This window comes from Cinclus cinclus, chromosome 1 (genome assembly GCF_963662255.1).
Source record: "Cinclus cinclus chromosome 1, bCinCin1.1, whole genome shotgun sequence".
In the NCBI taxonomy this organism is placed as follows: Eukaryota; Metazoa; Chordata; class Aves; order Passeriformes; family Cinclidae; genus Cinclus; species Cinclus cinclus.
The window spans coordinates 38,514,906-38,530,550 of NC_085046.1; the positions used below are offsets into that span (position 1 = coordinate 38,514,906).

Genomic DNA, 15,645 nt, shown 5'->3' on the forward strand with positions numbered 1-15,645 from the left:
AATACCTGGAAAAACACCAGTCTGCTATTTTAAAATATATAAAAGCCAATGCTTTTCATAAAATGAACTGCAAAAAACACATGTGAATGTCATCCAGGTTTACTTTCTTCTGGAATAGATGCAATCAGTAACAATTAATTTGGCAGAAATACAATATGCCAGGTATTTTCCTGAGCACAGCTCTAAAGCACTCAAGAGACAAAACCACATGAACTGACAGGTTCAAAAAATGCTTTTATGCTTCACCTCATTTAGTAATCCAGCTGCTCCCTTACAATCCTATATTCTTAATTTTTGCTTTGATTTCAACCTCTTCTCCTCCAACAAGCCACAGAACTACATATAGCTGTTCAAGATCACAAGAAAGCAGGAATGACCAGGTATAGGACCCTTTCTTTACAGAGGAGGGGGAGGAAATCTGCAGCAAGTGCATCACTCTACAGATAAACCTTTCTCCTATTCTTAAGCATTAACTGGCAATGAATAAAAGCATTCAGGGGTACCAGGCACACAAGAAACCTGTGGATGCTGGACCTCAGCTTCAAATTCATTCCTGAAGTAAAGATGAAATCTAAAAACCACAGGAATAACTAAAGTCAGAGGGGTTTGTGGCCAGAGACTGTTCTCTCCCTGCTGTACTTCCTGTGTGTCCACCCTGAATGTGCAATGCCTTCAGTGTCGGAAATCCAGTATCTTCCAAATCTTCAATAAACCAGTATCTGGCTAAGCACCCTCAGGAGATGCAGACTTCCCTCAACTTTCAGGATGAAAAACAGTAGGATAGCAAATAGCTTATTATTAGCTTCCCTGTTAGGGATTCTCCCTTCTCCTCATCCACAGTCAAAAAAGACTAAGAAGCTGTTTTGAAGCCTGACCTCCAAAGCAAAGCTAAAACAACTACCAAAAAAGTGTGTCCAAAATAATTCATTATATGAGTTAGTAGCACTGGGCTTGATATCCATGAAAATATATAATTTCTTCAAGCACATAATCTTCTTGGCAAGAAAAGTATCAGGAACATTTATCTGAGTGAGGAGTGAAAATTCCACAGGCAAAATACTAGAGCAGACACAGTTATCAACTTTTGAGGCAAAATATCACATCTGAATAAATGAAAAAGTAATTAAATACTGAAGAAAACTCAATTAAAAATTAATAACCAAGGAACCAAAAAGAAAGGAAGAAAAATTAAACAGAACCATCATCTCATCAAGTCATCTTTGCCTTGAACACTGAAGCACAAAAAAAGCCCCCAAATAATAATAATAAAAAAAAACAACCAAAACCAAGCCTCTTTCTTAGTCCTACATGCTTTTACCTACTCAGCCCACCCACCTACTTCACTGCAATTTCTCTACCTCTGTTTAATGTGAGGATGTATTAAAAGCCAGCTCACGTTAACACAGATTGGCAACATTTGGAGCTCTTCAGCCTTGTGTGCCCCTCAAACTGTTCAACAACAACACCCATCCCATTGCTGTTGGCTCAAAGACTGCAAACTGATCCTGATCCCTTATCTGTGCTAAGGATGCAAGCCAGCAGAGATTGCCAGCTTGCCCTAAATTCCCAGACAGGAAATTAATGGCATTCAAAGTCTAATGAAAGAAGTCTCTTGAACCATTCCCTCAGGTCTGCACACTACTTGATTTACTTCCTATACCTTCTGACCCTACAAAGATTCTGATCTTTCTACATTAGAAAGGTCAAGAAGACCAGTCACCTCCAAAATGGAATATTGGTAACACCAATTAGCAGGAAACCACAATTACAAGATACACACTCTTCCAATACCAACCTAAACTGCCACTTTTGTTCAGTGTTATCAATTCTGTACCCTAAAGAGGACAGCGTTCCTGATACCAAACTCACCATCATGTCTGAATTCTAGCTCTAGAAAGTTCTGAAAACCAGAAAAAAATTTTATTAAAAAACACATAAGGATGAGAAATAAAACCCAGGTTTCAAATTAGCATGTCTGTGACGAATTTATGAAACAGTAAAGAATTTAAAAGTAAGTGCTCTTACCAGCATCATTAGCATCATCCAGTTTTGGAATGCCCTTGATTTTACTGTGTTTCACTGATGAACATTTTTTGTTCAGTTGAGTTTGTGCCTTAAATTTGACCCAATTCAAAATACTCTCTATGATACCACAGTTAGAGGCCTATAAGCAACAAATCAGAATTGTGGATGAGAAAAATAAAGCTTCAGATAGCAGATTCTTACATTTCAGTTTTAAATTATTAACATTGTTTCCAAGGTCCTCCAAATCATAAAAATTGCAACATATGAAAGGTCAAGGAATTAACAAACACCTTACTATTTAGCACTTTATGCACATACAACTAAAACAGGACACAAAAGAGCTTCCTTTTGTCCTTTTCCACCAATTCTGTAACTGATGGAAAGAGCGAAGGAGGTCTGAGACCTAACACGAGGTTATCTTACGGTTCAGGTACTGAGATGTTTCAGGTACTAAGCACTTGTTTCCTGGATTTTGACAGTAAAAAGTGGCCTCACGGGATATTTATGAGCATTTAAAATTTCTTTGGAAATGACTGAAAATGGCTGAAAGTCAGTCAAAACTATTTGAGAATGAGCTTTCTACTAACCACTTTAGAATCTGATACCAATTTTAGAAACACATCTGCAGCAAAAATAGCATACAGTGTATTTTCTAAACCAAAACTGCTTTAGGTTTTGTTTCACATCAAAAGAAAACCCAGATGGAGCAAAATACTGTGATCTTTGGCCTCTAATTATCCCCCCTAATACAGCATTCACTGTTGAGATTGTGCTGCACATTTAATGCATCTGGAAATCAATGTTTACTTCTGAGAATATTAGAAACACTCTAAATCAAACCTGCTGATGGTAAATACAACATGTATTCATTCTTCAGATTTCATTATACAAGACTTTTGTGTTATTTTTTCCCCCTCTAACTTCTATAGGAATGTCACCCATAACACAGAATTAGAAGAATAAACCACTATACAATCAGCAGTTTTGATGCCAGGAGTATTAACAGTGGCACTGTTGTCACTACTAGAGTTTCATTTTAGACTACTGGCACTAAATAGGACTTTATATATAAAGAGTTCTGGCTAATAGAATTCTACTTTTCCTTCATTGTAAGAAAATGTAGTAGAGGAAAAGCATTTCTGATATATTTCTACAAATACATTCATTTATTCTTAAGCAATTCTTAACCCATTTACCGAAAAAATTTTAAACTTACTGCCTGACAATAATGATGACTAGATCACTTTTAATACTACTGGCACCATTCTGCATTTCCTTGATTACTGGATGTACAAGTAAATGTGAAATATCCCCCACTCTCTTTTTACTCCAGTGAAGTGGAATAGGACTGGTACCAAAGAGTGAGGTAGACAATATGCTCAAATTCAGAAAAATATTTTAACACAAAAAGCATTGATCAAGGACCTAGTTTAGAAATTAAGAGTCAAATTCATTTCACCAATGCAAATGCCAGAATCTTCAACAAACAAGTTGATCAGGTGACGCTCACTTTCAAATCCAGGGCAACAATCAAAATATAGTCACTGGATCCATTATTAAGACTAGAGAATGAAGAGACATTCCTTCATCCCACTTTGTCACTGCAGTATGTCACTGCAGTACCATAATGAACTATAACTAATCTTCTGCTACAGAACCTACATACATTTGGTCCAGTGTGTCAATTCCCACTTCACAGAGGAAAAAAAAACAAAACAAGCTTTACTTACTGCTTTAAAAAATTTCTCAGATAGCTGGCACTTGGACCCAAAACTTTTAGGCTGCAATGTCATGTTTTCCTTTGTCTGGGAATCAAATGATGGGTTTTCAATCAAGCAATTAACAAAAACCCATATATGGTTCTTCACCTGTTTAAAACATAGAAACAAATTTACTCAACAAAATTCTCACATTCACCTTTTTCAATATTTTTGCATAAAATTACTTGCCTGAAATGGTTTGACTGAAACTCCAGCTTTATTCTTCTTTTTCACCACTTCTATCAGTTTTCCCACAACCTGATCCACCACGTAATCAACATGCCTACCACCCTGAATGAGGGAAGAGAAAAAACCCAAATAAAAAACAAAATAACCACTGAATTTACTAATAGCTTTTAGCCGTATTAGCAAAATTCCTGTAGTCGTACTTGGGTATAGAAATGCATGCACACTGAGTTGCAGCATAAGAAAAAAAACAAACTGTTTTTTCCAGGTCATTCAGTCTTCATTCAAGTGAGGATGACAGAAGTTAAATGATTGATTACTCAAATACCTTCCTTTAAATTTGAAGACAAAGAAGCCAAAATATTAAATTCTAGTGGCTGTCATAGGAAGTTCATAACACTTGGACTAAAATCTTGTAATGAAAAGTGGAGTGATGCAGGCATATCCCATAAAATGAAAACATACTCAACTCAACATTCCATATTTTACAAATATCACCTTTGCTTTAGATCAGCTAGCACCTTACAAAAATACAGACTAAATACTGGCTCCTGTTCAGACCAATCTATATTAGGGCAGACAAAATAAAGAACACATGTCTATGGAGAAGTTAATCATGAAGTAACAAACAGAAAAACCCTCGCTCTTTAAAGCTGCATTTAAAACAGAACTGAAGAGAAAAAACGGCTCTTGACAGGTATGAGGAAGCATAGAATAGATGAGAAATAAGCAAGAGAAAACAAAACCAAGAATAAACAGTGGCCAAAAAAGAGGAAAACTACTAGCTATCAACCCCCAAAAGTTAGGATTCTACATTTTAAGGCAGAATATTCATGTGAAAAACTGAAGATGTAAAGAAGTTGAATTGATGGGATAGCACCTGTACTCTCAGCTTCATGCAGAAAGCAGAGATTTAAATTTAAAAAAAAAAGAGAGAGTACATAAAACCAAAATGGTTAAGCTACTAAATTTTATTAGTCATAACCAAACCAGCACTTGCACTTCAAAGAAACCATCTATGGTCTCTCTCAGTTCCTAGAGTCATCTACGAAAACAGCAACACAAACCATTAGAAGCACCATACAAAGTCTTTTCTCATGGTATTTCTTCTTAAAAAAAAAAAAAACCAACAAAAAAAAAACAAAAAAAAAAACCACATCCAAACCCCAAAATTAAAACACTACTGTTTTTATCCACACATAGATGAGAGTTTCAGCAAAGGGAGAGTTCAATCGAAAGTTGATCTATCAATATCCTGCCACTTTAAAGAAAAATAAATACATTTCCAAACTGTAAAGAAACACTATTACGGGAAAAAAACAAATTACACATTTCAAAATCATTCTACACTTGAATGGCAATCTTGAAATGCATTTCTTTTACTCACCACATTACTGAAAACTTACGCTTATAGGAACATTTCAGTATATTTTTGCATTTAAAACTTTAGCAATTTTTAAATTTTGCTAAAAGTAGCATTTGACATATCAAAGAAAACCAGCAATTTACCAAGTAATTCTTGTTCTTAGGAGATGCTAGTTATTACAGCAGTTCCTATTCTTAGGAGATACTAGTTATTACAGCAGTTCCTCATTTTTGAGTCCATTCTTAAGCATGCAGCTGTGAGTGAGGGATGCTCGGAGCTGGGACCTTCTCAAGCATCTCACCAGCAGGTGGCAAATGCACCCACTATGGGACCAGAACAGTTTGGAACTGCCCCAGCTATCAGAACAATACCATAAAAGACACAAAGGCAATATCAACCTCTGAATCTAGAGGGCTGCCAAAGATTATTACAACTTTTGAATTATGGTGGAAGAGAGCTAACCTTCCTTTTCCAGAAGGTAGTGATGGAATCCCTGTCTTGTAAACTTCAGGATGCAAAGGTATCTAATTAATTGCTAACAAAAATCTTAAAAATGAAGCTTTGACTGCCTCCTATATATGTTCTGTTGTTCCCTTAGCCAACAGTTTCCATCGATTTGAAGGTAAGCTTTATCAGAAGCTAACTATAAATTTGAAGTGTTCATTTAATTAGTTTTACAGTTTCAATCCTATTTTCTTTTGCATTTTCAAAATCATGTTTATTTTATGAAAATAAATCTGAAATCTAGAATAATCCTGAATTTCTTGCTGAACTCCAGAAAATTTAAATAGGTAGGGATTCCCTCTCCATGCAAGTCTACCTTCTGCCACTGCAAATGTATTGGCTGAACATTTTTTCTGAAATGATTGGTAGCATTACAGTTAGCAGCGCCACCATATTAAAATTATCATTAGATTCCTATTTTAACAGCTGAGGTTTCTACTACAATTTCTACCACAGCTACTACTTGAAATTCAGAACTTAAGAAGACTGTGTTTAATCAGTTTTCAATCTCACTGAAGGTTATCTGTACAACTATTAGTAGTTACAAACATTCCTTCAAATGCTGTATCAGAGCCTGAAGCTGAATTTTGTGGTGGTCTACTGTGGCAAAGCTTTGATTAACTGGGGAGCTGAAAAAGGTTACAAATTTACAGGAACTAAACAAGAGGGCTGCATTTCAACATACTGCCTGACCTCCCAAACCCCTCAAAAAACACCATGCCAGCAACCTAAAAAAAATTTACTTGGAATTTATAGCAAGTTTAAAAAAATGTGGGCGAAAGTTACAGCTGGGTGAAATTTACCCAAATGCAAAAACAAAAAGCTGTCATCAAACAACGATAATTAACAGCTAGAATGAGCTCCCCACCTGTTAGCAGATAAGGGGGCAGACAGCTGATGCAGTTAATTACTACCCATTATGTCCCATCAGTGGGTAGCTGCTCAACAATTGCTGGTGAGGGGATTCACTGCCTGAACATCCCACACCCAGTAACACACATACAGCAAGGATTGAGAGAGTGGGGAAAACTAGAAATTATAGAACTTACTTTTGAAGAATACACAGAACCTTTTTCTAAGCATATTCTAGAAGAATATTTAATAACAATATATGTGTAATTGCATGATGGTGAAAAGTGATCCAGAAGAGTATAAAATTCAAAATCTTTGGCGTAAGTGTATGCAAATTATTTTACTGAGAAGTCAGGAAGTATTCAGTTTTTTCAAATAATTTCCTCTTTAGCCTGGTATAATGAAGTTCCTCTACATTGCAAGTTTCTTCATAAAAGTATCGTACACATCTTTAAGGTCATGTTGTTTTTCTTCTTTATGTTGCACAAAGAGGCCTGAACTAAAACAAAGTTGTAACCCAATGTTGTAACTACCTGATTTGTTATCCCCGGTTTTGACAAAGTTCTTAATTGCAATGCACACTTAGAAAGTAAATATTGTACAATGAAATAACCTTGCCCTGTTATTACAGAACATTCATTCAGCTACATTAAGAGTGACTGAAAAGAAGCTACATAATTAAAATTATGTCCCAACAAACACTGGCTACACATCACCTAACACCAAGATTAACAGGGACATTCCTGGGCACCAACTAGACCAAGTGTAATCACCAGTGCCCATGAATCATTTGCACTACCATTAGGATTTTCTTCTGACTCTTTCAACAGAGATCTGAGCAAGGAGATGTTTCAAAGGGTCTGATTCTTAACTTTCCCATCCTTCGGAAAGTCCACAGTTAAGATTTTCTAGAAACAGTCCCACCAACTACTAGGACTGCTTGTTCTAGTCTTGTTAAATCTATCTTGTTAGATCTGCTACCTCTAATAACTAGACTGTTTAGTAAGATCTAACAGCTTAACTGCCTAGTTGTTAGGTCACTCATCCAGTGCAATTTGTGAAGAGCAGAAGTGACCAAGACATTTCTTTTCACCATGGTGGACCACAGATCCCTAAACCTGGTTCATGCCAAAAGGCCTTAAATAAGAGTTATACTGGTTGATTTCAGGTGATTCCCTTCATGCCTGACCGCCCCCACAAGCTGAGAAGCACCGAGCTGTACTTTATTTAGTATGCTGAGCACACTGCTGCTTTAGCATAACTTAAGATCTTTCTTTGTTATTATACCACTACTACTATAGCTGCAAAGAAAACCCAGATATCCTTACAAAGACACAAAACCAGAAGATTAATCTGAACACTTCAGCCCAATTTTTTACATCATAAAGCAATAAATGGACAGCCATTTCTCAAGGACACCAAACGCCATTTTTGCCCTCCAAAACATGGTACTGGTAGCGTTAAAGGAGTTTATACACTTTTTTACCTTACCTTCAGAATCATCTTATTACCATGTGTTAAAAAGGAAGAAATCAATTAGTTCCATTTTCTTCAACAACATGTATGCTCACATAAGACATCAGTATCACCAATAATGATTACTGGCATTTTCAAAACTAGTGCTTATGTAGAAACACTGCTGTGAATGCATTTTGATTGCATGCAATCGCTCTGTTCCTCTCACGCAGAGGATTACCTCACCTATTTATTTATAGCAACCCAGATTCGCTTTTTTATCAAACACCTGACTGGGCATCACCTCAGCACGCATTTTATCACTTCCATTTTGTACCATTTGGTCTAACCACTCACCTTTGTGGTAGCTATACTATTTACAAAGCTGATCTGCTGGAACCCTTTTTCACTCAGAGTGAGGCACACATCCCATCGTTCATTCACGACTTCGTGGATGACTTTGAGCGCGACGCCGGTTTCATCCAGCTTGTCCTTAACGTAAAGATCTACGTAGCTGCGGAATCCATTTACCTACAGGTAACAGGAAACAGTCACTACTCTCTGCACCAAATACTCAGTACACACAAGATATATCAAGTGATGTTCTTACAGGTAGTTTCTTCCCATTCAACATGACTTTGACTCCTTTGCACGACCCAGCCAAATCATACGCTCGTCTTGTCATGAGGGCCACAATATCCTTATCAAGCTTTTCCATTTTAAATTTAGACAGATCTGGCTGGAATGTAATGCATGTGTAGTCATCACCTTCAAAATGCTTAATCTTGGGCTCAGAGGTCTTCATCATGTTGTTCATCCAAGTCTTTGGAAACAAAACATTTTCGATGTTAGTTTACAATACATTATCCTCCTCCTTTGTTCCCTTTTCCAGCTGTGATGGGATTGCAACAGTTACACAACAAAAACCTCACAACTTCCTTTAGAAGTTTCCTCTGCTAAAGCACTACATAAAGTTAATTGATTTACAAAGGTGAGTATAAGCATAAGTGGCAGGGCATTTGTGGTTTCTGTAAACATGCAGGTGCTATTACATTGATGGACATGATTCTAATGCAAATGGAGCCTCCCACAGAACTTAATAAATTAAATACAAGTGAGCTGGGATTACAGTCCTTGTTACCCATCCATTTACCACTTTCAATCAATCTACTACACATCTCTACAGAGAGGCTTTTTAGTCCCTGTGCAGAGACTCAGTAGTCTCCAAGACAGCATCTTGGTGGCTGTGCAATGTGCCAGAAAAAAACCAAAACAAAACCCCAAGGTGCTCAGACTTGACTCAGGAATCTTGTATTGTTGCCTATTTAAGAATGTGGGCACATCTGCATGATCAAGCAGAATGTCTGTCCACAGTATATATCAAAGTCCACTTCTAATAAATTTTCACTGATTTTGAAATATACCGGAAAACATAGCACTTCAAGTTGTAATGCACTCAGTCATTTTCAAAACGTACACTCAAACCAATATTAATCTGCCCTTTGGCAGTCAGCATAAAATATTACATTTTTTAAGAGACAGATTAAGTGTATTATTTATGTAGTGATATGACAGCATGACCAGAAATTAATTAATTGTCCAGAAAGTAAGAGAAGAAAGCCTCCAGCTGGGAAAGACAGTAAAGCCAAGGAATTTTGGTATCTAATTTTCTGCCAAAGTACTTTAAACTTAAAGGTGGCCATCTCAAAGTCATATACAGTAGACCTGATTACATTCAGCCTTTGGTCTGTATGCTAACAGTGAGCAATGGGTTCAAGTGGGGGTTTGCACTTAAGTCCACATAGGGCTAGTTAAATTCATGACAAACACTGAAAATTCCTTTTCTTAACATCATACAAAATTACACTGATGATTGTTTCCATGTTTGCATTGCTAAGTAGAAAGATTTTTTTGACAAATTATACAACAGCAATTTCAAAATGTTTCAATTGAATATATTCCTTTTCATATGTACATGAATATACTTTAGTTTTAACAGAAATTTTTGGTTTTTTAGTCATCTAACACACCAAAGAAAGTATTATTTTACCCAAAAAGCCTAACACATAGAAATACCAATTTTTACCCACTGAACTAACCTAGCATGCAAACTCTACACATCCCTTTGAATGAGAAATTATCCATTTTGTTAAGTACTCCTGAAATATATGTGTTAGATTTTAAACCTGTAACTACAGCAAAAAAAAGGAAAGTAGTTTTGAACACTTCTATACCTGCTTAAAGCTGTGTTTGTACTCCTTGCAAGCAGTTTCAACTGTAAACTTTGTACTAAATATGTTACAAAGTTTTGCACCATAGCCATTGCGTCCACCTGGAAAAAACAACATAAGGTCAGTTTAAATTTAGTAATAAGTAATATTAATTATAAATATAATTATTAATTATTTAAATTATTGATTTAATTAAATTAATTATAAAATTATTAATAAATCATATAATAATTTATCACATTTATTTTCCCCCTGCATTTCAGCAGCAGAATTGTTTAACACTCATATACATTACAATTAAAAGATAAAAGTATGTTGCTTGTTACTCAATAATGAGTACTGACACTGGAGACGTAAATGTAAAGTTCTCTGTAAATACTGGTATTAAAAAAGGAAAAGTAAGATATTTTGTTAAAGTCTTTTTACACTAATAGAGAGCTATAGAGTAATGGTGACTGAGTTATGTCATGTCATCAGTTATGAAACAGAAAAGAAAGAGAAAAACTAAGAAGGGGAAGCATACTAAAGAGGCACACATGGCTTAACTGAAGAAAACAAAGCACATTAAATAGCCTTGCCTGTAACTTTTTTCTCATCATCATCATAGTTGCTGGATGTTAGTAGCTGCCCAAAGATTAAAGCAGGTACGTATACTTTTTCTACTTTGTGTTCCACAACTGGTATCCCTTTTCCATTATTCCATATGCTGATAATGTTTGATTCCCTAGAAAGTAATAAAGACATCAAGCAAATTAATGCAATCTTGAAAACAGACTTCTGCATACCTGTTTAAACACGTTAAATAAAAGAACTACATAAAAATACAGCAAAAAACCTTATTCTTACCACATTTACTTAGAGCTCTAACAATTCAATTACAAGAAACTCCACTTATTTTTGCTTATTAGATGTCTTGGAAGAAGGAGCTTAGTTGTCCATACATGACAGATATCATACAACAAAGTTACATACATCAAGTTAGAGATGTAGCTTTTAAGGTTTCATTGAAGTCCATCCAGAAAAGTTATCATGTGTTTAAAACTGCTATTTCAGAGTTATGATAAACATTGTGACTTGTTTTATGTATCAGTGCCAAAATCCATCAATATCTGGCATCATTAAAATTTCTAGCTCTTACACAGAATTTTCATTTTTGAGTATTAGAGAGCTCAAAATCAGGACAGGCCAGGCAAATTTACACATTTACCATCCCTCCCACTCCATGATGAAAGTAGAAAAATCTCTTCTCAGTATATTTATCCTAAAGGTGAGGTCTGAAAACTAGCTTTCTAAGTAATTTGTTATTCAGTTAAATGCCACTGAAAAGGAACTACTAAAGGAATCCAATCAGCATCTATTTAAATACAGTACTTCCCACCAGAAATTATCTCTTCAAGTACTCTCTTTCAAAAGACATGGTAATGATGTATTTGTGATATGAAGTTTCAATGTGATATAGATGACTAATTCAAACAGTCTTTATCTTAATGCTAAAGGAGTTAACACAGAAGTTCAACAGGAGCAAAATTGTGTTACAAAACCTCAAAGCTGGTGTTTAAGATTTGTAAAGAACCTGGCTGGCTATAGTTATGCACTGCCAAGCTTTCAATTTATCATAAATTTTATTAACTTGTGATTTTAAGTTTCAATCAAACCTTAACACAAGGTATAGGAAAGCAATTATTTTAAATTCAGAATGGTAGCACTTACTGTTAACCACTTTTAATTAACTTATTCATCTTAAAATATGAAGCTAATAGAAATAATTCCAAAAATATTCTGTTTTCAAGAAATCCAATTTCTTTAGTAAAATCATTTGTACAAATCTAAACTGCAATAGCACTGGCAGGAAAAGCAAATGAAAACATGCTTTTACTTACGGATCAATGGATATTTTAATGCAAGTCATATTCTTGTCCCTCTGCTTATTGTCAGCAGCATTTACTATGAAACAAAGTAGCAAAAATTAACACTTCATAGGCAATTATTAATCTCTTGATCTGTAAAACTGATTTCATATATATTCTACCACCAGTTACAACAGTCCAGTTATTTCTTAATCTGGTAGCTCTTTGTACATATTTCGTATCTTAGCATTGGAGTCTAAAAATATAACCAAGTATCTACAAGAAGATATTTTTCAACCTTCTTATAATTACTGATTCTATTTCTAGCAGTTAGACTATCTCAGAAATAAATACAGAAGTGTATTTTGTGAGCTCATAACTGTTCTTAACATACTGAGCACTTCACTCTTCTCTTGTTCTTGTTTGGATATTTATTGCAGCATGTACATAGAAAACCCTTGAAACTAATATGCAGCACCAGACGAGTTTACACATTGAATCCCACCAAAAAAGTCACATCCATTAAGGAGTGTTTTGACTGCAGCAAAAGTTCTCTCTAAAGAGCCTGCAAGACTTGCAACTAACAGTCTACACAGTTTAGGATCAAAACAAGGATAACTGGAAATTAACATTTTATAAGAATTTAATTAAATTGAACTGCCATGTATATGAACAGAAGAAAATATGAACTACGGGACGCAGAAATGTGACTGTGGCCACTAAACATGAAAATACATTACAGCCATTTTCAGCATCTGTCTCATCATCCATGAAGCAGATTGAAGGTAAAACCCCAAAACACCAAAGTACAGTATCTTGACAGCTGACAAGGACTGCAGTATAAGATCAGATATTTCAAGGTGCTTTTGCTAAAATCATGAAGTGCAGCTTCATTCAAAAGCATGCATAGCTAAAATGTCCCATTTTCATAATGTTATTACACTGTCCCCTAGATCTCAAACCACACTCTCTGGAGCACTTATCAGTGCTTCTTAAAGCAGCAATAAGCCATGAAGTACTCCAATAATGACAGAGATCTTCCTTCTGAATGGGACAATTTGGAAGTGGTCTCCCTAACACCAAAAGCCAAAAAAAGTAGATCTAGCACTCAAAACAGAAACAATTAAAGGTTTTCATTTCCATGTTTATCAAATTATGTAATAATTTTAAAAAATATTTTTTAAAAAGTGAAGCATTCTTTTTCACCCTGTAAAGATATAGTCCTTATTGCCTCAAAGACAGCAATACTGTAAAGCAATTTTAGAGATGTGGAAAAGTTGTGAACCTAATGAAGGTCATGACAAAACTGACCTCAGTAGAACATAATTTCATTTATGAGGTAATCCTACCAATCCTTTAATCAGAACTTCACAAAAGCTGATAAATCCAAGATTACGTGTCAATTACACCAGAATATCAGCTCAGCAAACAGCACATTATTCAGATACTCCACATCTCTACTGCTGATCAGTGTGTGTGCCTGTCACCAACGGAATATCATCAAACAGTAAGTCACAGTAACTCAGAGAATTTTTGACAAAATTTTCTAAAAATAATTATTTGTGCCTCAGCCATAGTGCTTTTTAATGGCCGTATGATACTTATTTAAAACTGTCTGAAGTCTAGAAATGATCCAGAAATGATCCACTATCCCTCTGTACAGAAGGAGGAAGTTTTAATGATTGCTGAAAGGATGATCTAAGTGAACACTCAAACAACTTAGAAGTTGCATTCTTCTGGAGAAATAATCCTTTTCAAATGTCCCTTTAAATTGTAGCTCTAATAACGCTTCACAAAATAAAAATCTTGTAACAATATTGATCATAAGGAATTACCTAGTTTGGACATTCAGTAACAAATATTTACATTTGCTTACAAGCTCAGTTGAAAACTCTTCCTTTTTGGACTGTTCTATAGTTTTAGAATGCACTAAATTTTTATGCCCTATGGTTTTGCAAGACTCAAGTCTGGGATTTAAACTTGGATACAAGTTGATGTACTTTGAGAGCACTCAGAAAAGCTTGTACTCCATAATGCTAGGGCAGTATCATTGTTAAAAACACTTACCAAGAATTTCATCAAAGATCTTGTACAAGCCTGGAACAAAGGTAACTTCTCTGCAATTCATTCCTACATCTTCATCATAGACCCACATTAACTACATGGAAACAAAATAAAATAAAAGTATTTACTGTCTTGGTAAACCAGTCTATGATTCTCTATTCCCATCAGGAACTTTCCTCTTACAATTTGACTACTGTAGCCATGCAAGACAAAAGCAGAAGTCTGCAAAAGTTATAGCTGTACCCACACAGAATTCTATAATGAAAATCCACTACTTTCTGCTTGGCGGGGAACTCCCAACAGTGAAATTCAGACACTGAAGTTCAAAGCAAATTGCAACTTCACAAAAACAACTGAAAAAAGTGCCAGCAGGAGGCTTAAATTCTCTGTTCTCTACCTGAACAAAGAGACCAAAGCATTTTTGGACCTAGAACAAATGCTACTTAAAAATATGCATACGTATGTGTGTGCACATAAGCATATTTGTGAGCACCAACCTATGCACACACAGCTGTCTGTTTACACACACAGGTGTTTGTGTTTGACTGTATTTCAATGTTTTTGATTCTATCTTTTCAGATGAACCAAGCACTCAATGCCTTAAAGCAAGTCTTATCTCATCCCCTTTCTACACATGCATACATAAAGAAGACCACAGATTTTAACTATCTAATTCCGAATACGGAGAAAAACAGAGATGCATCTATTTAATAACCAGAATAGACATTTCCTCATTAAAACAACAACAACAACAACAACAGCAACAAAAAAAAAAGACTGTAAATTTAGTGTCACTTACCTGAGTTAAGGGTTCAACTGACCCAATGTAGGTATCTGGACGGAGGAGGATGTGCTCAAGCTGAGTCTTTTTCTGATAAACTCTCTCAACAGACATCTTCTTTGAAGAGTCATTTTTATTAATGCTTTCTGAGTCTTCCTTTTTTGAAGCATTCATCTGATTATCAAATAATGTCTACAAAAACAAACCAAACCAACAACCAATCACTCAATCTGTCACTCTTGAGATATAAACAATATCTGACAGAGATTTCAATGACAATCAAAACTTGTCATGTAATCTAAATGTTAAGTTTTCAGTTGTACTAAGATAAAGCTACCCTTGCAATACAGAAAAATCAACTGATTACATGACAGATTCTTAACAAATTGCTGCATATTCAAATTTTAGCAATTTACTAAGCACAATAAACCAAAATAAGTAAACAACAGCACAAAGAGCACCCATCTCTTCAGGTTAAGTATTTACAACATCGATTTTGTGCATAAGCATTTGAATCCAAACCACTGAATACTGTTCTAAATGGTAACAGCTATACTACAATTTGACATTATAA

The 15,645-nt window shown here is 35.2% G+C and overlaps 1 protein-coding gene across 4 annotated transcripts in view; it reads right to left on the reverse strand.

Moving 5' to 3' along the window:
• TOP2B (DNA topoisomerase II beta) overlaps window positions 1–15,645 on the reverse strand; it is a 71,723-nt gene that overhangs the window by 27,547 nt on the left and 28,531 nt on the right. For all 4 annotated transcript variants that reach the window (XM_062508804.1, XM_062508794.1, XM_062508785.1 and 1 more), the window contains 10 exons: window positions 15,090–15,263; window positions 14,294–14,384; window positions 12,260–12,323; window positions 10,958–11,103; window positions 10,383–10,480; window positions 8,759–8,971; window positions 8,506–8,679; window positions 3,975–4,076; window positions 3,756–3,893; window positions 2,026–2,164 (listed from right to left, as the gene is read on the reverse strand). In XM_062508804.1, the coding sequence (XP_062364788.1) occupies window positions 2,026–2,164; window positions 3,756–3,893; window positions 3,975–4,076; window positions 8,506–8,679; window positions 8,759–8,971; window positions 10,383–10,480; window positions 10,958–11,103; window positions 12,260–12,323; window positions 14,294–14,384; window positions 15,090–15,263 (1,339 nt within the window). The remainder of the gene's footprint in view (window positions 1–2,025; window positions 2,165–3,755; window positions 3,894–3,974; window positions 4,077–8,505; window positions 8,680–8,758; window positions 8,972–10,382; window positions 10,481–10,957; window positions 11,104–12,259; window positions 12,324–14,293; window positions 14,385–15,089; window positions 15,264–15,645) is intronic.